Source organism: Pavona decussata, unplaced genomic scaffold (genome assembly GCF_977016875.1).
Source record: "Pavona decussata unplaced genomic scaffold, jaPavDecu1.1 SCAFFOLD_210, whole genome shotgun sequence".
Lineage (NCBI taxonomy): Eukaryota > Metazoa > Cnidaria > Anthozoa > Scleractinia > Agariciidae > Pavona > Pavona decussata.
In genome coordinates, this window is record NW_028145615.1 from 1,039,158 (window position 1) to 1,066,292 (window position 27,135).

At 39.4% G+C, this 27,135-nt stretch overlaps 5 protein-coding genes and 1 pseudogene across 6 annotated transcripts; 3 read left to right on the forward strand and 3 right to left on the reverse strand.

Annotated features, from left to right (window-relative positions):
- Positions 1–1,245: 1,245 nt before the first annotated feature.
- LOC146460622 (putative ATP-dependent DNA helicase Q1) lies at positions 1,246–1,744 on the reverse strand (annotated as a pseudogene).
- Positions 1,745–8,076: 6,332 nt separating this feature from the next.
- Positions 8,077–10,972, forward strand: LOC146460623 (octopamine receptor 1-like). The gene has a single exon (XM_085087992.1). The coding sequence runs from the start codon at positions 8,634–8,636 to the stop codon at positions 10,686–10,688; it is 2,055 nt and encodes a 684-aa protein (XP_084944118.1). The 5' UTR covers positions 8,077–8,633; the 3' UTR covers positions 10,689–10,972.
- A 4,848-nt stretch (positions 10,973–15,820) lies between these two features.
- Positions 15,821–18,736, forward strand: LOC146460624 (uncharacterized). 2 transcript variants are annotated; one of them, XM_085087985.1, is made up of 4 exons: positions 15,821–17,298; positions 17,557–17,604; positions 17,817–18,058; positions 18,156–18,736. In XM_085087985.1, exons 1-4 carry the CDS (start codon positions 16,128–16,130, stop codon positions 18,732–18,734), a joined length of 2,040 nt encoding a protein of 679 aa, XP_084944111.1. In that variant the 5' UTR covers positions 15,821–16,127; the 3' UTR covers positions 18,735–18,736. The 2 variants fall into 2 exon arrangements, with proteins under 2 accessions (XP_084944111.1, XP_084944112.1); XM_085087986.1 differs by lacking the exon at positions 17,557–17,604 and having other exon boundaries at positions 17,991–18,058.
- A 225-nt stretch (positions 18,737–18,961) lies between these two features.
- LOC146460625 (uncharacterized) lies at positions 18,962–21,545 on the forward strand. The gene is made up of 4 exons (XM_085087987.1): positions 18,962–19,184; positions 19,538–19,742; positions 20,297–20,349; positions 20,603–21,545. The coding sequence occupies exons 1-4, from the start codon at positions 18,969–18,971 to the stop codon at positions 21,539–21,541; spliced, it is 1,413 nt and encodes a 470-aa protein (XP_084944113.1). The 5' UTR covers positions 18,962–18,968; the 3' UTR covers positions 21,542–21,545.
- Positions 21,546–22,030: 485 nt separating this feature from the next.
- Positions 22,031–23,573, reverse strand: LOC146460626 (uncharacterized). The gene has a single exon (XM_085087988.1). The coding sequence runs from the start codon at positions 23,383–23,385 to the stop codon at positions 22,039–22,041; it is 1,347 nt and encodes a 448-aa protein (XP_084944114.1). The 5' UTR covers positions 23,386–23,573; the 3' UTR covers positions 22,031–22,038.
- Positions 23,574–23,576: 3 nt separating this feature from the next.
- Positions 23,577–26,999, reverse strand: LOC146460627 (adenosine receptor A2a-like). Its single transcript, XM_085087989.1, has one exon. It carries the CDS (start codon positions 25,827–25,829, stop codon positions 24,894–24,896), a length of 936 nt encoding a protein of 311 aa, XP_084944115.1. The 5' UTR covers positions 25,830–26,999; the 3' UTR covers positions 23,577–24,893.
- Between the last annotated feature and the right edge of the window lie 136 nt (positions 27,000–27,135).

Genomic DNA, 27,135 nt, shown 5'->3' on the forward strand with positions numbered 1-27,135 from the left:
TTTGGTTACCAGTGCGGACAATGGGAGTGGCGGGAAACAAGTCTGTATTGATTAGACATTCCCTACATTTTGACCTCCCAAAGTGTACACCTATCCTGAACATGCTCAGTCTGTTCAGTCTTAGATCTAGGCCGTCTTTTATTTCATTTCATTTTATTTTCGTTTCAGTTTCTCTGGGAAACTGAAGACAGAAAATAAGGTGAAAAAGAGGGTACTGGCACGGATGCCGCAACAACCCCGAGCCAGTCCGGCCTCAGAACACAAAATATACCGCAATACTGAAGCAGCTAGGGAGCGTTCATAATTTATATGCTGGTAGGGGAGCATTTTACATTTTGAAGTATTATTTTTGGGCAACCCTCCCCCCCTACCCCCCTACAAACCTCAACATGTTTTCAGTGCCCCCCTCCCCCCAGAAAAACAAACCGAGTTTCCGAAGGTATATTTTAAATACCATGCTCCCCGCCTCTCACCGCAGCGTGAAGCTTTCACACGGGGAAAACGTACTTTCCCCCGTTGTTTCTTGTATTCAACTTTCATATGAAAAATCGAAGAAATCTTGCACCCCTTGTACAGTTCTGGATAGATTAGGCCAGTAATGGGGAAAGTAATATGGAAAAATTTCCATGGCCATCTCCCCAAGAAAAGACGCAAATAAAGAGTTTGTTTGATCAGGGAAAGTTGGACTCTGAGGAAGAGATTGCAGAAATTTTAAAGTTAGTTTCACCATCGCGCTATACGTACTAGCAGTAAGCGACTGAGAAGTGCGTCAGCTGAGCAAGAAGCCCATTTTTTTTCGATAGTCTCTCCTCGGTAACTATTGTAACTTAGCTGTAATTTATGTACATGCATGCATTGATTAAAAAAAAATAGAAATATAGCATTCATTCAGTTCATAGCCTTCAGACAGGCGTTATTTATCATTATTATTATTATTATTATTATTATTTGGCGTTTTTATACGAGCGGAGGCAAGCGCGAGGGGAGTGCGGAGCGTGAGTCGCGCGAGGGGCGCGAAAATAATAATATGTTTTTGTTTGCAGCCCCCAAAACATTGTAAAACTCTATACTTATAGCCCAGCTTTTAACCCGGATTTTGTCTCACGAATCGTCTTTGTCAATTTTAAGCTTTATAAACAGGGATCTTGATCAATCAAAGTAACATGTCTCAGTCATGGCCAATTTCATGTTAAAATAACTGTAGGCAAACCATTTAAACTGACGACATCAATCAAGAATAACTTCTTACCAAGTCTGAGATATATGGGCTTCATCAACGACAAGAAGTTCGATATTTCTCACCAACAGCGAATTCTTCAGTTTCTCTGACCACACTTTGTCCAATAACACCTCAGCCTGCCAAATATTTCGCTGTATTCTCCACGTACGGAGAACATGATGTGGACATCGTTTCCTTGGCTTGTCCCAGTTTCTGCTGCTGAAATTCCAAATTCGTTAAGTTCTTCAATTTGCTCGTCAGAAATCGCTTTTAGAGCACCAGCAATAAGCATCAGTGAAGCACGTGGGAGCGGGATCCATTCACCTTCGCGAAGACGGATGGAAAAGTTGATAGATCAAGCTTTTTCCGTTCCTAGTTAGAAGCATTCCAAGTGTATCCTTCCTTTTCAACAGTACATCTATACATACATTATCTTTCTTTTTCCTTTACGTCTGGCACATTTGGAAATAAACGAAGGGCTTCTCGAATAGCTCCGTCAACAGAACACGATGACTCGACCGCCATTTTTTTGTCGAGTAAAATCTCAGGATCACATGACATCAAATAACCAATTGGATAGCCGCGTTCATATTTGGGTGTCAAAATAGCATGAACAATTGCGGACAGGCGTTATTTTTTTATTATTTTTTTTTTCGCTTCCCTCCCATCGCGCGTGACTCGCGCTCCGCACTTGCCTCGCATTTGCTCCCTCTCGCTGTTCCGCAGGCTATTCAGTTCATATCTCGAAAGCCGTTCCTTCACTCGCATTTCAAGCGGCGCAATTCAGTTCCAGAGTAGGCGCTCGTAGCCTGTGTAGCAGTCGTTTAATTTCCTTTCCAAGCGAGCGCGAGAAGCGAACGAAAGATTCTAGGGAAAAGGAGCAAAAAAGGCTCCTTTTCGACTTCATGAACCTCCCGCGCTCTTGAAAAAACGACTGCCGTTACACAGTCCATGGTGCGCATTACATGTTCAAAATAAATTTATTTGGTTAATAAGTTAACCATAAAAATCATGAGACAAGAGACGCTAATTCTGGAGTGCCGGATAGAAAGCCTTGTTACTGTAAACTCTCCCCCGGCAAGTTCAAGAGGAAACAGTGAGGTAAATGGAAGTTTTCTTTGGTATCTAATGATTGACATGTTAGACCACGCATAGTAAGTGTTGCAATTGAGCGAGGCACGTGAACTGCTAGTTAGATTTCGAGCAGTCGTATTTTTTCCCCTCAGATCATGCGCGCAAAGTGAGAAATTTACATACAAATCAGAAAAGTGCAGCTCGCTAGATCCATTGCGCCTACCATCGCGCACTCTACAGAACTTTGGAGAAGAAAGAGATTGCTCGCAGTCTAACTGTGAGTCAACGTAAACCGCAATATACACTCTCGTTTGTAGCATGATTTGTGACTTTCTAGGCTGCAGGCACACTGCAGGCAGCTACAGGGCAGACTTCCGAAATTTCACCTCACTTGTTGGATAAAATAGTGTGTCGTTCCGACCCATCTTTAAAACAAATGTTTAAACTCTTCGCGCTAGTTATTAGAACTTATCTAAGTTGTGCAGAATGTGTGCCAATGTCCAATTTGTGCGGCTAGTAACTGCTACAGTGTCAACAGAGGTCAACGGCTAACCGGATTTGGGTTAGCTGGGTTAAAATCAGTTTAGACCATGGGCTTCCAGCCTTAAACAAGTCCTAACTGCCTTTGGTGTATTGGCGACGGACACGGCACTCTAGTGGTTCTAAATGGCGACTGTTGTATGGTCTAGCTACAGCGGAAGGGGGAAGGTGTGGAGATAGGGGGATACTCTCGAACCGGAATAAACGTCGAGCTTGAGGTTGCCCAAATGAGGCAGTAATATTTCGAAATCTTAATTCTTTAAACGAAATTACTTTGCTCAGCCTTGTTGGGATTAAAATAACCTCGCCGTAACGTTAGGGGCCAATATATCTGAATGAAACTTATTACTCCCACTTTCAGTTGCTGACTATGAGCTCCTCAATCTCACTCATTTCAGGTAAAATTTTCTTGGCAATCATCCAGGACGTTTGAGTTATACAAACGGTGCAAAGCAGTTATCAAGGACATTTCTTCCTCGGACTCAAAAACCAGTTAGATTCATACTACTTTCCTGAATTAACTTTGACTCTGTTAATTGAGACAGAAAGCAACACAGAAGGATTTTAAAAATATCTATATCATCAACATCACTTTATTGTTATTACAAGCTCTCAGCGCACATTTTTTATCGTTTTAAATTATTATATCTTAAGCTTCTTTCCAGCGTGTACTGTGAACTACGCACCACTGTGAACTGAGCCTCGAAATCTCTTTTTTGTGGGAAGGGGAGGGGGGAGGGTTACTCTTAGGAAGATGGGCAACGTTTGCTAAATAGCAATGTATATGTACACATAGCTGTTAGGCTGTCTTTATCACAAACAGATTTCTCAGTTCGGGAGTTAAATCCCGTATATACCGTACGATTGGCGTCGGAGGTGGAGCTAATCCAACGTTGTACATTCTCTTGCCCTTGGATTCTGGGGTTTTCTTTTTCTGTGGAGTGATTTTAATCACTTCAGGAAGAATACGCAGAGGTGAACGATCAATGCATTGTTTGTTGAATTGCATGAAAGACTGAGCTTTCTCGAAGCGTTGAAATGGAGTGCAGTTGGTCTCAGTGCGAGATGCATAATGCTCCTTGTTATATTTCCACGGTGTTAACTGTTCAGTCGTTTCTTCATCTTTGTTGTCCTTCAAGGTTGGGAAAGCCCTCTTTTTTAGCTTAATTCTGTTAAACGAAATTGTCTTCTCCAGACGTTGGTCCAGTGTTCTATTGCACGAGTAGCAAAGAGATGGGAGTTTCTCGTTAGTAGACAACTTGGTTTTTAGCAGCTCCTGAGAGACACAGCTCCTGAAATACGGGGACAATTTCCCTAACAAGTGAATGTCGTGTTTCTTTCCCTGAAGTAAAAGAAGTTCAACTTTGCTGTGTTTCTGTGGGTCTAAGACGCAGTGAAGCTCAGCGGATTTAGGACAACAAAGGTTCGAAGCTCTTGGAAGAGCTCTTGATTTTAAGCTGCTGAAAGAATTCTGTTCATACCCTGATGTAACTTTTGTCATCTCACATTCGTTTCAAGTGAAATACCGTACGTTACCATCTATCAGTGGTTTAAAATTCCAACGTAAAGTAGGTAAAGTTGAGGGTTATAAATATAGTAATCAAACGAGTCGGTATCACTGTTTTGTAACCTGATATTATCATAAAAGAGCCCCCCATATTCAATGCCTTTTAACTATTTTGCTGAAATTAAATTAGCGAACCAATCACATCCTTCCCATAACTCCACAGGGATTTTAAAGTGATCGAAGCATGCTCAAGTTAATAACTTTGTTTTAAGCCATATGTACGAACAATACCAAATGAGTACAATGGCTTTTCTGGTCAAGCTTTATTAAAGACGTTTTCATAATTGCGTTTTTTACTAAACCTCTATTTGGTGCAGAATCCGAAGTTTAGTTATTTCCTATTTGTGATTTCTTAAACTGTTGGAAACTTTTTTGGTCAAATTCATTCCTAATTAATTTGTCATATGTGTGCTGACTATAAGTAAATAAGCTGGTATTTATCGCTTTTCATTTCTTGCTAGGGCAGCTCATTCTAGTTTAATCTTGTGAAAAATTACACCAAACTTTAAAATCCGATTAAAATTTATTTCCAAAAGTATAAGAAAACAGCACCAGAGACAGTATTATTCATTTGACTTATTGCTTTACGATTTGCTCCACAAACCTAAAAGTAAGAACCACCTTGTACAGCGTAATAAACAGTACAACAGGAAAGTGCTGCTCAGCAGCCTTTCATTTGATAGTACATCACACTTTAGGATTTCATCCATGGACTCAAAATTTAGAACCACATTGTACGGCATAGGAAACAATACCACTGGAAAGCACTGCTCGGGAGCTTTCATTTCTTGGAGCAAGGTTGGAAACAAGTGTACAACATAATGAACAGAGTCACAGTAAGGAAACGTTCAACTGAGCTTTCATTTGAAATTATACATTGAACCTAATTTGTGGACATAACTGGTTCGATTTTTTGACTTAAAGTGTTAATGAATTGTACGTGACTCTGATATCATTAACTCTGTCCTTATTCATAAATTCGGTTACCGCCTTTATTCAAATGAAAAGAATAAACATAGTAAGTTCTAATGATGATGTATTTAATAAACTGTGGTTCCACCCACTTCAAAGAGAAGCCGTTCTTTTGTTTTCTTCAGTTTCTAGAATCTGTAATAGTTAAGTTTCGTGATCGACTTGCCATGTAACTATAACGACTGTACACCTCTCAAGAAAAAATCACCCCCTTTTTTTTCAATCTGACTAAGATGAATCATCGTTAAACAGCTTGTAAGATTCCAAGCAAACTTGCAAATTGAAACTCTTAACTTTCTCTAGACTCTGTGGGTTGTTTGTACGGATTGGGTGTCCTGGTTTACGTCAGGATTCACTGCCGGATTTTGAGGATGAAGTCGTGAGGAGTGGGTGGGAGTGCAGAGTTACCACATTAAGTTCAGTCGTCTCTATTTCTTATGTCATCCTTCCTTTACCCTGGAAACGTTTGCACATAACCTCCAGGAAAGTAGATACTTTTAACAGCCTTCAAAGTAGCACTTGGTGAGCAGCCCGTTTTTGAAAGGAAAGGTTTATTCTATTTAGGTTTTTGAGTACAACCCAACAAAATTGATCGGACCTTTCTAAAATGGGTATACAGACGTTTATACAGAAACCTCAAGTTACAACTCAAAAGGAATCCCGACACCAGCTAGTGATCATGAGTTATTTATTTCAAAGTGACTGATGAGCATGAATACTAAAATTTTATTTCAGTTATAGAAATAGCCAAGATTAACAGCGTGCTCTCCTAAAATGTGGGCGTTGTTTAAAAATCTAAAACGAAGTGAATTGCGAAGGGATTAATTGCTCAGTAAGCGGCCTCTTTGATATTTTGTCTTCGTTATATTGTTAAATCTTCAGAATCTTACCAAGGCACGCGGTCCGAAGCATCATATACAGCTGTTTCGACAAGGATTGTCCAAAAAAGCGAAAAAGCGTACGCGACAATGTCGAAATTAAGGTATAGTCTGGGAAATACTCAATAAATTTCAATAAAAGCTCAGAATCCATAATGCCTCGACCGTATAGCGAAGACTTGAGATGGCGGGCAATATGGATTCTGAGCGTTTTTTGAAATTTATTGGGTATTTTCCAAACTACCTTTCGGCATTGTCGCGTACGCTTTACGCTTGTTTTGGACAATCTTTGTCAAAACAGCTGTATACATCCTGATCATGTCACTTAGCTTGAATGTAGAGAAATCAAACTAAGCGTTCTATTAAAAAAGTCTGTTTGCTGTCCGCCCGAGATAAAAGTGCCAGCGCTCATTTCATTCTCGGAACTCGAACTTTATTGTTATGAATTTGTAGTTCACCACCGAAGTCAATAACTTCGGCGTATGATTTCCCATTTCATTTTAATGATTAAAATTACGTACAGAAATACCGAGTCTACTGCAATACGAACTGAGAAAATTAAGAAATATTATTCTTAATTAAGTTTATTCTTCATGGTCAAGTTATGTTAGGTCTCTGTTACTGAATGCCTCTTATATCAGTGTAATAATAGCATTCCTGACCATTAGCCTATCCAGCAGGGGAGAATTTTGGCCATTTTGGTCTTTAAATGGGTTAATAGCAAAACACACGTATAGTTCAGTTTGAAATATTGATAATGAAAATTAAGAGTCTTAAGTTCTGGATCCCGGGGGGGGGAGGGGAGGGGGGTACTAAAAAAGACTTAATATGGGGAGGCTCCGCCCCGAGGTTCGACCCCTTACCCTTTTACATACCATTTTTGGCAGAAAAGGTAACCCTTTCGTATACCTTCCATTGGAAAATAATGCATGAAAGGCCCCTTTAAATACCTAAATGACAGATTTCCCTACCCTTTCATATACTTCGACACGTGAAATCCCTACCCTTTGCGTGAAAAAGGAACCCCTATCGGACGGAGCCTCCCCGTATAGGCCATTATAGGGGGTACCCCCCGGGCTCTGGATACTCTCTTCAACACTAACCCTTCATCCGGTCCCTTCTACCCAACCTTGTTTCTCCCCCTTCTGAAGCGAAGTGAGTTGTTTCACAGTTGTAAAGATCTCTATTCTCAGTTTAAAGTCAACCTGAAACACTTCGCAGGCTGGCCAAAGTTTTCAATATTTTATATACTTACGAGAAAAAACATTGTCTTCTCCCGTTCCCCCCCCCCCCCCCCTCCCCCGTCCGCATATTTGATGACCATTATGACGACAAACGGTTGATAAAAATCTTAAACAAATTGACGCAGATTCAGGAATTAAGAATTCAGACAAAACATGGAATAACTGGTCAAATATAAACCGCACGCAAAGCGCCATTGTCAGATATCTAACTATGTCTTTGTCAACGCAATAGAATCCAATATTTAAGCCATTTGCGTATTTTCCAACATTACCTCGTATCTAATCCAGAAAAAGTTACAAGCAACAAAGCGTTCACCATTTTGATCAATATCGACCTCTATTTATCGATTATCGATGGAGGACCATCGTTGAGTAGTCAGGCAATGTGGCGACAAATTAAAATTGAGAGAACATGTCGAGAAAACAGCTGATTTGATTTGCCTCTAAACTCTCACAACCCACATCGAAGAAGTCTATAGAAAAGCACGAAGGAGAATAATAATTTTCAAAGGATTAATTAACACCTACTTAAAAGCCACACAACTTTTTAAGTTAAGTTCCTCAGTTTCCTCGAGTTATCTAATGAATCTCAATTTGTTGTTACTTTTCTACATCGTTCTGATGGTTTAAAACAGCTGTAGAAAAGAATCGGTCGCCTGCGAAGTTTTAGTTTTGAGAACTTTTGTTTACTTTCAGTAAAACAAAGACATTTTTTTCTGAATATCTATTCATGGCATTTTATGAATACATAATGAAGCGATTCTTTTATTCACTTATTGACATGAATAAACAACTTCGCTTTGCTATGTGACCTTTATGTTTTTAACACTTGAAGCGCGCTCACGTCTCTAAACACAAGATGACTGGCTTCTAGAAACAACCATTTAAAGTTCGTGTTTTTAAGCTCTTAGAGGGTGGATATTACGCCAACAGCCTTTACACGGTCATGAGGCCGTCGACAAATTAAATTAGCTCAAACAAAAGCTCTTAGGGGCTCATGTTTATGTAATGTAGCTAGGAGCATTCTTGTGATAGAGAGTTGAAACTCCGTTCAAGCGTGAATGAGCAGCCAAAGCTAGTGAGTGTTGTTTGAATCGCTTACTGACAAACATGTTTACACCCAAGAAGGCAAGTGCAACATGGTGAATGAAACAAGCACTCTCCCAGACTATGCTGCGGACATCTCTTCCTTGGATACACGATCTGGCGCTGCCATTGCGTTTCAAGCTGCTTCTATGGTCATAATTATGACTGTTGCGCTTGGAGGCAATCTTCTGATTCTAGTCGCCATTTACATCGACAAGACACTTCAAATAATCACCAACGTTTTCATCATCAACCTTGCTTGTGCCGACCTGCTCTTAGCGATCATAGGAATGCCCTTCACTCTCGCTTCTTCCATCACCTATGACTGGATATTTGGCAACACATGGTGCAAGGTTAATGGCATGGCCAACTCTTTGTTTTGTATCGCTTCTATACTCACTCTTGCCGCGGTCTCAATCGACCGCTACTTTGCGATTATCTACCCGTTAAGGTATACTACGTGGATAACTAACAAAGTCGCGGCTGGTATTATCGTTTACATCTGGTGTCACGCGCTACTTATGGCCTGCCTGCCTTTGACCGACTGGTCGAAGTATGCCTTCATTCGCTCAGAATCTATCTGTACAATTCAATGGGAATACAGCATCGCATACACGTTATTTCTCTTCTCCGTTTGCTTTTTTCTCCCTCTCGGCGTGATGATGTTTACGTATCTGAGAATTTTTCGTACTGCTAAGAAGGCATCCAGTAAAATTGTTCCCGTTACAGGTGAGATCGAAGGAAAAGAAGAACCTAGCACAAGTGAGTTTAACTCATGTTACGAGAGTCGAACAAACTTAAGCCTCGCGGGATTACCCGCACGTTCTGTTCTTCCAACTGAAGAACTTATGAACAAAAGTGGAGTTTCTCTAAATAGTGACATTTACTACGATCGGCCCTTCTCGGGTCATCAAGCAGCGTTCACAGTCTTTAATGAAGGAAACGAATTAGGAAAACAAGCAGAAAATGTAAACACAGAAGTTTATCAGCTTTCTAAAGACTCTGGTCTCGAGGAAGCAAACGATGGCGCATCAATTTTGTTAAGACCTAGAAAATGGCGACGAACTTCAAGTGCTTATGATAGTGTGGATACTGTTAGTGTTCAGAATAGTAGTAATGGAAGCTTACAAGATCCAGTTTTTGAAACTACTTATACAGAACCACTGACCAAAAACCACAAAGGAGGTGTACAATATGCACCGCCGAGAGAACGAGACACATTGTACGTGAACTCAACATTTGCTAAAATAAATAAAACCGGTGAGCACAGGAAGAACGGAATCATTTATTTACCCCCTTTACAAAACACGACAAGAAAAGGGGAAATTGAAAACACTGATACGAGATTTGACGTTGGTCAACAACCGGCGGAAACCGATAGCTTAAACAATAACAATGCTAAATCAAAAGAATTTACGGCAGAAAACACTGACGCAAAGGATGTGGATGAAAATTCACCGGTTGCTGATGTAAACGCCAAGAACGAAGACATGACCGAAAACAGACTTAACCAATTAAATTATTTATCAGTTCCAAGGAATGGTCAACCTCGAGAAGAAACCTTTCAAGGGGAAGCAGACGGTAATAAACCCTTAAATATTCCAGTGGTTGTTTCTCGTTGCTCTTCAACCTCGTCTGTTACTCCTTCTGCCAATGGAGCTCAACCAAATAACACTGAATATCAAACTTACGGTAGAACGACTTCCGCCACACATAAACTGACAAGGAAGAAGAAGCTGTCGACAGCCTCAATCGTAAGCTTAATGGGGCCCAACTCGTTCAGAGCATTTAGTAAATCGTCTCTGGCTCTAATGAAACTACGAAAAAAGAAAGATGTTCAAGCGCGCGCAAAAATGCGCCGAGAAACTAAAGCCGCCAAGACCTTGCTTATCGTTGTGGGAACTTTTGTGCTGTGTTGGACTCCACACTTTATAGGAATATTCTGCTTCCTAATTGAAGGGTGTTCTTGGCCCGATGAATTCTTTGCTATCACCACATGGCTGGCCATGTTGAATTCTGCCTGTAATCCTGTTATATACGGAGTTATGAGTCGGCAGTTTAGAAAAAGATTCAAACAGATTTTACAATGCAAAAGGGGTTTCTTTTGAATACCCTCTGCGATATACATTACGAAGAGCGAAAAACAGAGTTTAACAGTTTTTTAAAAAATAATAACATGATCTGGAAGAGAAAACGATTTAATTTTTCATTGCCACCGCACGGCAGACAAGAAACATCGAAAGAATGATAATGTTTTAAACAAGATGAAATGAGTGAGCTCAATTTTCGTTTATAATTTAGCATGTCAAAAAAGTGAAGTGTAAGGATACAAAAAAGAGATTTTTAAAGATTTAATTCTATTGTTAAATATAATCTATTTTATTGTTTCTCAGCTTGGTGATATTGATTTCCTTACATCTTCTTTGTTCCCATGTTAGACCTTATGGTTTGTTTTGCGGGACGCCATCCTGCTACCCTGCAGAGATTCAAATTGAAATTACTAAATTAACTTCAACTATCAATGTTCGTCGTGAATTTAAAATTATCATTCAATTCCCAAGAGTGTTGAAATTTGAGTCTGTCTTATTCAGTGTGTTCCGATTATTGATGAAATACCAGATTCTCACATTTGAAAATAAAAGAAACGATGCAATTACTTACAAAGAAATCCAGAATATTGACCTTCGAGGTTTGAAATCTTGATCATTTGATACTAATGTTTGGTATTCAGTTTCATTAGCTTTAATCGAACCTCTTTGTCTTTAACTTTTGAATCTTTTGTTGGACCAAGGTCGTATTAGTTTTCTCTTATTGTTGCTGGGTTTTAAAATTTAAATGCACTTTAAATAGAACTTTCTAAAATACAAAATTCGCTTTTGAGTTCTCAGTGGTTAATTGGTTTTGCTACTGACTATTGTGCAAGAGCCTAGCTAGTTATTTTACTGACATCAGATAAACTATGGCCTTTCGTCTTCAGAAGATTCTAGTAGAATTTTAAGACTGGTAATGAGTCACGTATCTCATTGCACTTACTCTTTTAGAAAATGAACAAGTTTGAAAATGGGCGGCAAGATTTCCAAATATTTTTAAAAACATAATTATTATAAGCGAGAGTACAATAGGAAAGTTCAGCTGGAGCTGAGACGTTTTAAAATTCGTTTCAATTATTATTACGGACACCAAGTTTAATGTGCGGCATGACGACTTCACTAGAACTACCTTGTTTAGTATGATAAAAAGCACTATAGGACAATACTGTTGAATGCCTGATCCACAGACTAAAATGAAGTCATAATTTATTTTCTTGGTACACAGCCTCACGGAAAAATGTCGTTCAAAATATTTCACAGTGTAACACTGTATGTGTTCACGGCTCCTGGTTTTTACCTTAGATGATCGACAAGGATGGAATTGTCTTGTGCAGCATAATATACTGTAAACAGCACCACAGGAAAGTACTGCTGCTTCATTCTTCGATTTAAAGGTTACACTTTAGGATTTTATTCATTCATTCATTGAGAGAAAGACTGAAATGCATGTGTAAACTTTTCGTAACCAAAAGCATTGAGCCTACTAAAACCTTTTAGCAGTATCGATTCTTTGGATAGGTGGACGGCCATACGCAGAAAACCGTCAAACTTTCCCACGGACTCGTCTTTTTAGTTGATTCAGTTTTGCTCCTTCTTTTTCTTGTCATTTGGTTGGTTTGGTGGATCTTGGGTCTTCTCTCTTTCTGCCGGAAAATTTGGAATGTGATGTTGGAACAAATTGGAATTCTTTATCATGTGGAAGTAATTGCTAGGTAGGCCTTAATTTTTCCTCCAATTTTGCGAGGAAAAACTCCTTGCTTTTTGGGAATATCTTTAACTAAATGGATTTGATTTTACAGATTTAAGCCCTGTCCCAAACTGAACTAAGCATGTGTACCAAGCTCGTTCCTTGCTCAGTGCACCAACTGAGCATCTCACTCCACCAAACTGATGACGTCAAAAGTGACATATCTTGTGTACCCAGAAATCCCTCATAAATCAGGTATCGGCAGAGAGTGAAATTAATTACGTAATTATTCTTTTCAAGGAAAGCTACTGAATAATTTAATTAAACAAAACTGATTACCTCAGAATTTTTTCTTGTAGCTCTATAGCCGGACTGTAGCAGGCAGGCGGATGAAAAGGGGACTATAAAAGGCTACGAGTTGTTTAGATTCATCTTAACTGTTGGTGACTTAAATGATGGTATCGAAGCCAGGCTTAGTTTCATTTTATAAAATCAAATATTCATTAGCACATTACAAGACCACCTAATATACACGTCAAGGCTTGATGACAAGAATAGAGGATTTTAGTAAAATCTTTGTGCCCAAAATGGACTAGTATTGTCTTGTCGATTGGCCAGTCACACCAAGTTTACAAATGGCGACCTTGGTCGTGGGGTGTGGTTAGTCCACCTTGTCTGTTTTGGAACACAGCTGAACGGACTTATAAAGCCTTATTCAAATTAAAAGCTCTGCACAACAAATGCTGCTATCCGAATAGAAGTCCTGAAACAATCAATAGATTATAGTCAGAATAGTTATGTTGCTGGGTACTTTAGTTCATAAATCAGGAAAACGAACTGAGGGAGTAAGGCAACGACAGTTTTTTTAACATTTGCTGTTTTTTAACGACAAATAAGTTCAGTGAATTTAATCCATAATCTATATGGAGAGTCTTGAGCGAGCTGTACAAAGGGACAAGTTGGGTCAAATAACTTAGAAAATAACTGAGCTTATTATTTACAACAAAGAGTATTGTCGCCAACCCTTTCGAACTGCTAATCTCCAATTCAAAATCTATTTTCCATCGCTAGTAAACGATATTGCTTAGTCATTTTTTTGTGACATGCGTCACAAATAAACCAATGACGTCACTGTCATAATCCCACATGTAATTGGCCTATTGTTTTGGTTTAGTTTTTTCCCATCTTTATAGCTACTTATTTTAGTGTGTGCCAAGCCTGTTAAATAATTAAACCTTAGTCCAACAAAGCCAATAATGCAAGGCTTTGGCGTTCCGTTTTATTGAAGTTTCAGCCCGCAATTATCAGTTGCAAAGGACAAATAATTACTTTGACCGAGAAGACAAAAGAAGGCATTTCAACATGAAACGTCCCGCCAGCATGTATATATAATTCACTTGACAAAGGCCGTCCAAGTGTGATTACTATTCATCCTTAAGTAATAACTATTTTTCTTGATTGCCCCGCTTCGTTTGTTTGGTTTTCTCTCAGACGTGTTATGAGTGACAAGTGTTGATTATTTCGCTTATGTTTCTCTATCAATAGTCTCGCTTCAGCGCAGGAATTCGCGTTTTAAGCCGATTAGACGAGTCTTAGCGTCAAAATAATCTCCTAGTTTTGCAATTCCTTTCACAAGAAATCTCTGAAAGGGTTGTTTACTGAACGTAGGATTCCAGCAGCAATATAATTCTGGCTCTCTCTTTTGCACTCGCTTGAAATCGCAAAGCACGGGCACAATCGTCAAGGAATTTCAGCTGCTTTGACACGAAACAAATCACTGAAGTGGAATTAACACTTACTCTGCCAATGGAATTGAATTTTTAGTTCCAATGAAGGTGAGAGTACTGCGATTGTTCAAGCATCAAAATAACACGAAAATGCGTTAAACTATCTCAAACTTTCAGACACGAATACGACACATTATTCTACAGACCAAGAATTCGGTGTTATCAATAATTGAAGTTGTAGTACTTTGCTGGAATCTGGTTTCCGTGGCGCGTGCTGTACGTCGTGCTTGCACGGTTTTTCGTGTCACTGCCTGTCGGCAACGTCAATGATCTACGTTCACGGTGAGATGTGGCGACGCAGAGAATCGATGGAAGGCAATCCTCAGCTTCTTACGCTAGTCCATGGAGTGGATCGTAGAGGACGACCCGTGATCAGAGCTTACACAGGAAATGCTCGCCATCCCGTGTACCAAGAGTATCAAAATGTTGTCCACAAGTATTATGAAAAGGCTGCAAGGCTCTCAGAGCTTTCCAGGAATGCGAATGGTGAGTCACCTTACAGCGTAAACAACAGTTCTTCAGGTTATTGCTCCCATAGCAGTAGTCCTTCTACTCAGAGCAATCGTGTGGTGACTAAATCACCTGCAATCATTCCAGAGTTAAAAGGAATGCGAGACATGGTTTCAAGGCTGCGATGTTCGCTGGCGATACACTCTGGTCTTAGGCCAAATCAAAACGGTGAGTTGAACTTTCTTCCCGTGATTCCGGTTCGCTGTCGAAAGCCACCGACTGCGGAGTGTTCGAAGAAATGTTTTCCTAAAGTGAAATCAGCAACGAACAAACAAGATCATAAGAAAGACTTAAACAAAGGCTGCCACAGTGCACCACAGGCTAAGACTCTACCGAACAACGCAGAATGCTGCAAAGGAAACAGCAGTGCTTGTTCCAAAGAAAAGAAAAAGAAACGAAAGAAAAAGAAAGTTCCGCATCCCGTGAAATCGAAACCGAAGCTTAAACCTGTAATTGATTTTGGCCCGTTCAGACCCATTAGCTCAAAATATTTGATAACCTAACAACGTAATCAATAGTATTCAATTCGCGTAGTTCTCGTGTAGCAAATATTTTGAGAAACTAGGACAATATTGTTACTCTGCTGCAGCCCACCAGCTTGTACGATTTTCTCTCTATTTATTTACATTGCGTATTAATAATTTCCTTTTTCGAATCAGATGTCTCCTTGTGAACACCTTAATCCGGCAATAAACAATTGGATATCAAGTCATCCGTGAGCTGGAACTTTCTACAGTCACGTTCTACTGTATTTATTTTGGCATTGTAAATATATCTGATCAAGGCAACCCAATGATTCATTTTGGAGAATATCTTTCCTGCAAGCCAAAATCACCTCGATGGTACAAGTATCATTTTAAGATTTTTATATTGCGGAGCAATCTTAGCATTCTGTTTCCCCAGGAGCTTATCACCCGGAGCCTCCATCTACCCTATACAGGGGCAACAGCGTATTTACACCTTGGGCTATTTTTAGGATTGAGCATTTCCCGCGAAATTTGTTACATGATACCTTTTGCGTCCGCATTTGAACATTGAAAAAAAAATGGTGGACAGAAGGCAATAGTTTTGCAAGGAGGTGGTAGCGCAACTCCACCGTTCCAAGTCCTTTATTTTGCTCTCGTCGATTCCCCCCTTTTCCTAATAAACTACCCATGATACAATGCGGTGTTTTGTGATCTTCATGTACAAGAGCGATGGGAAATGGCCGGGAAGTTTGTGTCCGCGTGAAGACATTTGGGCTTGTGGAGGCGTCTTGTCTTTGAGGGGATACAGGTTTTTCGTTCATTTCCTGTTGGTTCTTTTACATTTTTACACGTTCGTATCGACTATATGAATAATAGAATTGAATTGAGGAATACTAAACACACCGTTGTGTGCGCTCCAGCGTGTCCGTGAATGTTAGCAAAAAGCTTGTGCAGAAGTTGATTTTCATCTTGGCTTCCGCTGCTGGTAGCGTCTTTCAACTTATAAATGAAGCGTTTTGGCAAAACAGTTTTTTCAGGAGATCAGACGCAGGAAAAGTTTGCGAAAAAGAGCGACGATTCTGGATCTTGTACGCCTTCCAACGATGGCAATGTTCCGGCCTCTACTTCGAGCTCGCCTTCGACTTCTGAAGGACGTCCTCTCTCAATAAAGAGCCTCTTGAGACAGAAAATCCAGGGAAAACTCAGTACCGAAAAGGAATCTGGTGATTCATCGAGCAGAGAACGAAGGCAACTCGACGAGTGGTGTGGGAATTTGAAAACATCTGGATTTATTTGCGAAGTGATTTCCTTGACCGATCGTTACTCGCCATTTCTTCATGAAGAAAATAATGACATCCCTGGTTCATCAGCGTTAGTAGTTTACCCATCTAAGGATCATACGTACAGCAGTGAAACGGGACCTTTCCAGCCGGTAAGACTTGTCATTTTCCCCGATGGTTCTTGGCGTTTGCAGTGTCCTATCTATGAATTTCAGGATGTGTCAAAAGGGAAACTTTCGCCTTTCAGTTGTGAAGAAGTGCTTTCTCTAGTCTCTAGTTGGTTTACCCAGTACCACGCGTTGTGTCCTGGTCTAATTGGTCTAGAAGATGTTGAAGGTAAACTGGGTTATATTCCTAAAAATGTGAGAGTACTAGCAGACCCTGTTAAGATTGTGCAGGCGGTTTCTTGTAAAGTTTGGCATGTTCCAAGCTCCCAAGCACGTAAGGATGAGTCTGATGCAAGAAGGTTTCATGTTTGTGGAGAATGTCTCAGAGCACATAGCTATGTTCAACGGCGAATTACTGAAAAAAACAATGTCGATACACCAACTAAATGTAAACGTCAAAGCCCTTCGAGCAACTATCCCATCAAATACCTCTCTCCGAACAGCAAACAGAAGCGCTACTCCCATCTGAAGAATGACCGACTGCGCCTTAAAAGGAGAGTTGACCGGTTCTACAAGAAGACCAAAATTGAGCTTCCAGAGAACCAATCCATTGAGCTTTGTCAACTTGTAGAAGCCATCGAAGATTCAGAAGATGGGAAAGACGAATTGAAAAAGATAGTGATGGAAGGAAATGCATTAAAGGACAACAAAGGAAATTCCTCTGGTGTTATCTTGGAAGAAGTGTGGAAAAAGGACCGTGTAAGTTTCTTTAAAGATCAGCAAAGAAATGGTAAGTTGTTGTATCTCTCATTAATAATTAGATTATGAGCTGAGATTAGTTCCTACTATGTGATAAATGACAAGGGCACATCCCAAATCAGCTATCGCACATAGAATTGAGAGCAAATCATTGGTCTCAATACTTTAAATAGTAAATAGTATAAATCTCCACTAAGGAAAAGGTAGATTATGATCATTAACAATGTAACAGAAATAGGTCAGGTCAGGTGCATGTGTTTGGCTTATTGCTTTTTCATTTGCTTTTTAGTAACTGGTAAAAGAGGAAACAGGTGGTCCCTGGCTACCATACGAGTTGGTAAGCTCTAAGAATGGCTTTGATTTAGAAATCTGCATCAATTTTGCTTTGAAACAACATTGTTTGATTATGTAATTCATCCTTAATTACATCCTCAATTTGCCATGCACAGTGGAAGCCTTGGTCATACATGCAGCTTCTCTGATGTTTTGCTGCTAATATTTATGACTACCTTTATATTGTTATTGCATGGTTTTATGATTGCTTCTTAGCTCTTGCAGTTTTCACCAGAAGCCCCTCTGCATTTGACGCACTTCATGGTCTCAAAATCCTTCAGCTTCCTTGCTCTAAAGTCCTTAGGAAAGTTTTGAAAGATGGCGCCGAAAATGCTGGTATCGATGAGGAGTACCTTAAGGCACAGAGTTGTAAATTTCAAAGTTACCAAGAGCAGCGAGAGAATGACCATCATCCTAGACCACTTGGAATTGGAGTAATGATGTGGGATGAAGTTAAGGTATATAGAGTACATATGGTTGAATTGTGATACCAAGACACATCCAGATTGTGGATGTAGATCTGGTTCCTGATGTACCTTTGGTATTTAATTTCAGGTCCAAATGAAGGTTGCCTGGAACTTGAAGGGTGGAGGAATAACAGGCTTCACCATACCGGAGGATGAGCTAAAAGTGCTGCATGATGTTTACACCTCCACAGTGGAAGGTGGTGCCAAGAAGGCCAGCTACATCATACAGTTCTTATGGAGAGATCTCACCTCTGGATATGATCTAGTGGGACCATATTTTCCCATTGAGGCTTCCATCACATCTAATACTCTCCAAGAATTTGTCATGCTGTGCTTGAAAGCATTCACATCATATGGCTTCAAAGTGGCAATCATCCTGTGTGATGGAGCTTCTTCTAACCTCACAGTATTGAAGATCCTTACTGGTTATGAAAGAAAAGAACTTCCAGTAAATGAGGCAGCTGACAACTTGCGTGATAAGTTTTTCTTGGATATTTCTTTTCCTAATCCAGAGGATCCCTATGGCAGGCCCATATTTGTCATGATATGCCCAAGTCATCAGGTTGTAATTCTTAAGATGAACAAAAAGGTGTTCCAATTTAATAAAGTTTCAATTGGATTTTTTTTTTGTTCAGATCCAACAGCTTACAGTTTTGAAACTACTTGACAGTCCATTACCTGCACTTCTTGTTGATCTTTGCAATGATGAAAATTTACATTGTACATTATGATTTGTAATCTAGACTTGTTAGTGTTGTAAATATGATTCGACCATCACAGACACTGACAGGTAGAAATATAGTGGGAACCGAATGAACATGTTTCGGCATGAGTATGCACAAAATAATAATATAATGATGATATATTATCATAATTTTTTTTGTTCTTTTAGCTAAAGAACATGATAGCAGCATTATACAGCTCCAGGCTTAATGGTTCCAAATCATTCACTCGTGCGGGGTCAACATTTGGATGGGAAACCATTGAAAAGGTTTTCAGAGAAGAAATGACTAGAGCTGAAACTGGGAGAAGCCGCAAAGTGCCTGGACTGAAATATGCCTTTGTGTACAGAGACAACTGGACTCGTCTGAATGTGAGACCAGCCAAGATTATGCAGGTACATGATATTGGCGTGCATGAAATCGAACCCAAGCAGTTTCAAAAATAATGCTTGGAATTAAAGTTTAGCTGTCAAAAATTAAGGACTTGAATATATGACCACATAGCTTATAGTTATATCATATGACATTGTGCTGCCTTGCATGCAGTCTAGTCTTGTTTAGGGTACAGTTAGGCCCTCCCTAGCAGTCTAAAAATCAGGTTAAAATCACATGCGGCTCCCATTTAATAGTAAAAGATTTATACTTCTGTGCACTGATCAAGAAACAGGTAGACATGAAAATACACTGGACAGGTTTAAAATTAGTTCATTTTATGCTTACCGGTAAATGCTTCCTTTAATAATTTCAGCAACGATTTATGATAGCAGCCATCAAGGATCTCACAGGCCCATCACCACAACAAGTAGCAAGATATTTAGATGCCTGCAACCTCATTTTTGAAGAAGGATTGTTGAGTCGGCGGAGGATAAACAGTCTTCAGAGCCCTGTCCTGGCTAATATTAGAAAAGGCATGGAGTTCTTTGAAGGATGGCACAATACCCACTCTGAGACAGGTATTTATGTTTATTTATAATTTACAGAATGGTTGCTTGTTGTGCTGTGATAATGGGGTTGCATGGACAAATTCAAACGTTTCTACCACTAGTAGGGTTACAGATGCCATGAGTGCTTTCAAATGTGCCAAACTCCCTTGAGTGTTTACAGCTCAGGATAACACAGTGGCAATTTTGCATTTGTATTATCAGTCACATCTGACAACCCTGATCATAGTATTTATTATCCAATGACTGGTATCAGATGTAATAATTAACCCTTTTTTCACTGAGATGGAGGTGAATAGTCATGGGTATTTATACCTAGAGATTGCATAATAAATCAGAATGTGTATAAAGTACTATTTACTTCTGTGGTATATGTACAAATAAATATTGTTCATGTAAGTAATAAAGGAGTTTCAACAGGCCGCAAAATTCTTGGTATAATTGCCCTAAAATTTATTGTTGGGGTATGAATTATTGTGTACTTACACTTATTGTGTACTTACAGTAATTTTGTTCTACTTTTTTTCTTGTATTAAATAGTTTATATTTGTATATCTATTCAACAGTGTATCCTGATAACTCAAAGAAGGCAAGGCAGAAGAGATTTCTTGCTTGGCAGGTCAGTGTCACTTAATCTTTCTTTGCACTGTTCCAGCTAACATAATTTATATAATATGTGCACATGTGTATGTGTTTGAGGTGTTTTACTGGTAAGAGACTTTGTGATGTATTGTTTGCTGTCAGCAGACACGTCTTGAAAATTATAGTATAGTTATGCTCAGTGAGCATCCACTTGAGGACTTGCATGTGAATTGAACTGCTCAATTGTATTGTAACTTTCAACGCACTAACAACATGCCACTTTTTTTCAGACATGGGACCTCCTGCGAATTGTTGTCTATGGCTTTCTTGCATTCTGTGAATGGTTTTTCACGAATGTGTCTCCAGATGGGAAGTACTTTATAAGCCCATTGAGAATAAATGGGAGTGCTTTAGAATCTGTTTTTAGTGTTCTAAAGCACACCAGTGGGGGAAACCTTTCAGCTTTGAACTATGGGCCTAGTCTTGGGAGGTTCATTTACAGGAAAGGGCAGGTAGTTGTCAACCAAAACTCTGAGACAGGCTACCGTGATGTAACTTTGAATTTAGATGGAGAACATTCTCATGTAAATAGTCATTTAATCCAGGTCAAAGGCAACCGTGTAAATAATAACTTATGCCAGTATAAATTCCCCTTGGAGATCTCTCAGTCAACAATAGGAGGGAGGCAAGGTAGTAATGCTTGCACTTTAATAGCGATACAATTTGGGGCATACTGTTTCAAAGAACAACTCGACATTTCTCTTCTTTGGGAACAGCTGCCTCAAATTTGGACTAATTCATTTATCAATGCAATATGCGAAGGAAATGCACTATATGATGAACTATATGGTGACACTGCAGTGTATCTTGATGTCGAGGATGTAGTGAATGCCGCTGGTGATGAATGCTGCATTGAGTCCATTTCCCCATTATATGGGTTTACTGATGCGGACCAGTTCAGTGAATTGATTGAGCATGTGAGCCAGTCCTTAACCAAAGATAGGTATGGTGTTATGATAGGATGTAATCGAACTGTTGGTGTTTTCATAAAACAAAGTGGTATATGTGCACTTATTGACAGCCACCAAGACATTGGAACCAACAGTGGGGCAGTCATATCAATAGCAAGTTCGTTTAAATTTGCAATTCTTGAATATACAAGAATGCTGAAAGATGTTCACTCAGTACAGCAGTTCACAGGCACATTAACATGGATTGAATTCATGTAAATTTGTTGTGTGCCTTTTATCACTGCTTCTATGGAATATTGAAAGTATACAGTTTATGTTGTGACTTAATTTTGTACAAACAATAACAATTAATTTTATAATGAACAATGTAAGGAAATAATTTTTACCTAGGCCATGTAAATACCTTTCATACAAATAAGGGGTTACTGTACATACTATGTTCAAATAAAGGAATTTATTACAAGCTAACTGTTGATGATACATTCATACAACAAAATTTTATTCAACGACTAGTTTTATCTGATTGCTAAACAAATTACGTGCCCTGATGACCCTGAGCAATGTAGAATTTACCGGAATGAAATTACAGGATATGACCAAAATCCTGCGTAGGCAAAATAAAGTTAAAGTTTGTTGTTGTTACATCATTTTTCCCACGCAGGCTTAATTTACCTCCAAAGGCCAACTCGATTAAAGCGTAATTATACCTCACGTGCCATTGCTAGTAATATGAAGCGAGCAAGGTCATCCATTGTTCATTTTTTTTTGCGCTTGGAAACTATCGCGTATGATTTTAGTTTAGGTCTAAGCATTTCGTCTGCGTCCACCACTTTTCCTTGTACTTTCAAATCTCTCTCAACTTTAGCGTTAAGAAACTCGTTTATCCTCGTGTTTGCTAGCTTCGAAACTAGTACCCGATAAAGTCTGTCTACAACAGATGCTTCCATTGCACATTCAACTTCGGGCAGCAATGAGCCCACAAGTTCTCTAAAATCCGTTTCCAAACGCTCATTGTTTTTAACACAGTTCTGACACATTTGCAGAAACTTTGATGGGTATTTCCGCAAATTACTGTCTGTGGTGAATTCTCGAACTTCGTTGTCCACCGAACGCAAGAAAAATATAAGTTCATCCCTAGGAAATATTAACTTGCCCGCGTCTAGGTTTTTTAAACTCTGGGAAATACCCGATTTGTCTTTCATGACAAGACCCTCCAAAATTTCCAGCTCTTTAGTCATAATAGGTCTTTTTTCAGAAGACGGTTTTATGCGCTTCTTTTTCCCAGCCAGGGATTCTCGGCGTAATTTCAACATTCTTTGAAGCGCTGCTCCACAATATCGGTACAATGTATCGTCCGATTCTTTGCTCAGCTGTCTCGCACTACTACTGCTCTCAGCAGTGGAATGCTCTTTCCGTGATCGAACGTGGTCGTGTATTAATGTGTACACCATCTCGTGGATAACACTGAGGACTGAATGAACATCCTCGTGGGAGAATGATTTGGACGCCGGCAAACAACGCTCGATAACAATCCTCTCTTGTGACGTCTTTCCCGGCTGGAAATTAGATAACATTTTCATCCACGCTACGGAGAATGCAGCTTTCCTCTCTTTCGGTACATTACTACTATAACACTCTTTTGATAATGTAGCGAATTTCCTGCAAAAGCCGACGATCAACAGGCTGAAATTGTCCTTCTGCCCTTCGCTTGTCAAATGCAACGCGAAGTTTCTGCGCTGTTCGAAAGCTTTCAATCTGGTTGATTCTAAAAGCCGTTGGCGCAATTCGCTTTCTACTCTCTTAGCCTCTTCGGCGGAGAAAACCCAAGATGATAATTCATCCATTTCGGCAAAGCTGATTCCCCTTGCAACACTTTTTTCGGTAGTTTTGGCTTTTTTCTTTCGACTTCCACGTGCGGTCGTGTTCGTGGCTTGGGGTCTCTTTGTACCAGAGTTTGAACCTTTAGCCGAGGGATTCTTAGTTCCACTGTCCGTTTCAGCAGTTTCGCTTTCTGAATAGCTTGATTCTAGCGAAGAAAGTTCATCGCTGACGTTTGAAATTTCAGATTGACTATCAGAGAAGCACTCGCTTTGGTCCGCCATTTTTTAATGAATGCGTAATAAAGGTAAAATGAAAACAACCACCTGATTGGTTGAAAGCTGTGGGCGGGATAGGGGTGTGTCCGACCGCGAAATATTATCCAAGTAAAAGTGGTTCCAAAAATAACCCAAGGTGTAAATACGCTGTGTCGTAGGGTCAGTATGGGAGATGGAGGCTCCGGGTTATAAGCTCCTGGTTTCCCCCAATTATTCCCCAGTCATTTACGCCCCCCTCCCCCTCCCCCCTTTTCTGTTTTCTATGGTGTTTTGTCACCTCACTATTGTTAAGAGTGCGAAAAAAGGACAGCTAGGTGGTTTTGGGAACGCCAACTGCAGCTCGTAAAATGATTGGACAGGAATCTTTTCCTCCAAAATTCTGCTCCTTAAAAATTCAGCCATTTGAAGGGGCACTATCATGGCAATTTTGCTGTATTTTGGTCAAAACTCATCAAATGTTTGACAATGAACCTCTTTTTCTAACATGAAATTGCTCTTAGAGCGCCAGTAAGAAAATATTAAGTGATTTCTCAGACTGAGGATGAACTTTTTCAGTTAAATAGAGTTAAAAGTTACCATTGTATATTAAATTGGGAATAGTAGTTAATGTTTTGTTTTTGTTTGTTTGTTGTTTTTGTTGTTGTTGTTGTTGTTATACGACATGACATGCATGATTTGCATGACTTGACCCGCATGAAGTATAGCAGCACGAAAGTCTATTATGAAAAATATGAGAAATAGCGTCAGGGGTTTAACCATTTCAAAAACGTTTTCTTAAATAGAATGAAATGTAAAAGCTACTAACAAAAAAGAGCCATATAAAAATGAACTTTGGTACAGAAAAAGAGTTATTTATAATTACCTTTAACAAAGGTATTTTAGTGTGCATAAAGAAACAGTTATCAGAATCGCTCGTTTTCGCTTTTTAATTTCTCGTGCGTCACCATTTCGATTTTATGAGGTCACATGGTTGTAGCTAACTGTCAAAACAGAATCGAAGTTCTATAGCATGCAACAACTGGGCAGCCACCTGGCGTCATAAATTGGTAGGGAGCGCGAAATTTCAACGCGCAAATAGAGTAAAGGTTCCTTTTATAGGCTTCTGAAAACAGAACTTGTCTTGATAAATTTATATAATGATGTTCCCACTGAAAGCTTTTCATCGTTAATCAGCAAATGAGCAATTAATTTCATAGCAAATACAGATGGCCGCAATAAAGACTTAAATCATTGTAACATTTCCTTTCGGCTCTCTACCGAGAAAAAGTTTCGTTTGGGATCGTCCTTTGTGAAATTCCTGGATGCGCCTTTGAAATTTGGCCACTTTCAGGTTGTCATTTGTCTACAGATTGTTCCATCATGCACCTTCAGCTTGGAAGAACAAATATATTTCTCGAGTGATGAAGTCTGTTTTTTAAATAGCTGTTTTGTAACTTGCTTTAACTGATATTTTAACTAGCTGGTGAAAAATGTTCTCTACGCAATTTTTTAGTTACTTGACCACGATAACTGATTCATTTATTTACATAGTATGTTACAGTCCGTGAAAATCGCTGAGTCAAAAGTTCACACATCTTCCGGCAAATCGCCTCAAAGCCTTCGCGAAAGCATTGCAACCTTGATCCATAGATAACAAAGTTCATTGCAGAGTTCGACAGCGCCAGTGTTCTAATCCACATATACACCGGACCATAACGTTTGACAAGGAGTTTACCAGTGGATGCGACAATTACAAAAAATGGGGTCCATGAGGCAGTGAAAACAACCATAACAATTGCTAAAGTAGTAGCGACGCGAACTTCAACGCGCGAGTTAACATCGCTGAAGGCATTTGTTCTCTTCCTGTGCCTAACCAATGATATTACGATCATCAAGTAAGACAAGAAAACAATAAGATAAGCGAGGCCGAACATACCGAATCCAAGAAAACCTTTGGGAAAAGACGCAGGTAAGAACCGGTTCAAAACAGGAACTGTAATCGGGAATACCCAAGATACTATCAGCATAATCTTTAATCCATACCTTTCCATTATGAAATTATGGCGGAATGGGAACACAACAGCGATAAAACGATCCACGCTGATTGCGGCCATGTGGACGACTGAGGCAGTACACGAAAACCTCGATAAAATTTGATTCGGCAGTTCCAGATCTGTTGCGCAGTCGTTCAAGAATGTTCTCTTGCCGAGGATTACCACAAACAGAGGCTGGCAGATCATGGTGACGATCAAATCAGCAAGGGCTAAGCTGAACAGAAGGAAGTTCGGACTTTGTCGAAGACGAGGATTTGAAACAACAGCCACGCAAAGCAGTATGTTACCGATTGTTCCCAACACACAAACCATAGCATTGGTTGTCATTAGGGCAATGCCATGAGCCACGGGAAATGAACAATCTTCCACGGAGTAGTTAACATTCGAATTGCTTGAGTTTGTTACTGAGTAATTCATCGCGCATGTCTCGCGCGAACAATTGAATATAATGAACGTGTTCAACCAAACTAGAACAAGGGTCGCGGTTGTATTCACGGTAGATAGCGAGCGCTAGAGTACGACGCAGTAAAAAAAACTTAACCCAAGTAAAGGAAATATTCAAAATGTCAGATAAGTGCGAATAGTATTGGATAAATGCAATACAGTTTAAAACTGTAACTAATATCCTTTTTGTTCATTATAATGCGACTGCAGTTCAATATGAGAGGATACGCGAAAAAATAGCATGCACAACCTTTAAAAATAGCGATTGTATAGTTTGCCCTAAAATGAACTATCTGCTACCTGGTCTGTGCCTAGAAGCTGTTTCGCTTAGAATATTGTTACAAAAGTGAAAAAAAAAAACTTTCCAACAGTATTATTTTATGAGAATTATGTATTCAGTGAGTGACACAGGCATACTCGGAAAATTAAAAAGGAAATCCGAGTGCTCCCATCAGGAGTCGAACCTAAGACCTTCCGATTGCTAGAACTTGGGATGCTCTACCACTGAGCTAAAGGAGACCATTAAACTAGGTTCATGCGACAAACATCCTGCGTACTGCTAGGATTTGAATGTCGATGTGGGGCATATGCGCAATGAAATAAATGTGAGGGTATGTTTTAAGCCTAAATTGTAGTACTATTTTAGTAGTTTAGTATTTGCTGATATAAAAAATAATAATATGGCTACTGATATTGATCAATATTAAGGCAAAGGAAGAGGATATTTAGCGAAGCTGGAGATGATTGCATCTGAGATGCTCAAAAGTTATTTGGCGTGTTTGAAACAAAAAACAAATTGTTTTTCTTATGGTGTAGTACGCTCAAATATTTTTGCTTCTAATTCAGATTGGTGAGTTCTATCGCCATGACTGATATTTTGAGAGATCAATCAATATTCGAGATGAATGAAATAAGAGTGGTCTCTGATTGACAGATTTGGCAAAACACCACGTTATATTTTATTACTGATCAATCGATTTATCCGATTGATCGATTACTTGATTGATTGACGGAATAATGGCTTGATTTTTACCCCCAAAAGCATGCTGGTAACAGCAATTCGCTGACAATGAACACTAAACAATGTAATAAACCGTTCAAGACGGTTCTAAGATTTGAGTCTGAAGTCCTAATATAAAGTGTAATCGTTTTTTCTGAAAACTATCGAGCTGTGACTTTACGTACTGCTGCCTATTTTTCGATAATTTCACAACTTTTGACCATCAGGATATTACAAGGCAGCACAGTTGTGATTGTTTTAACTAAGTTTCATATCATG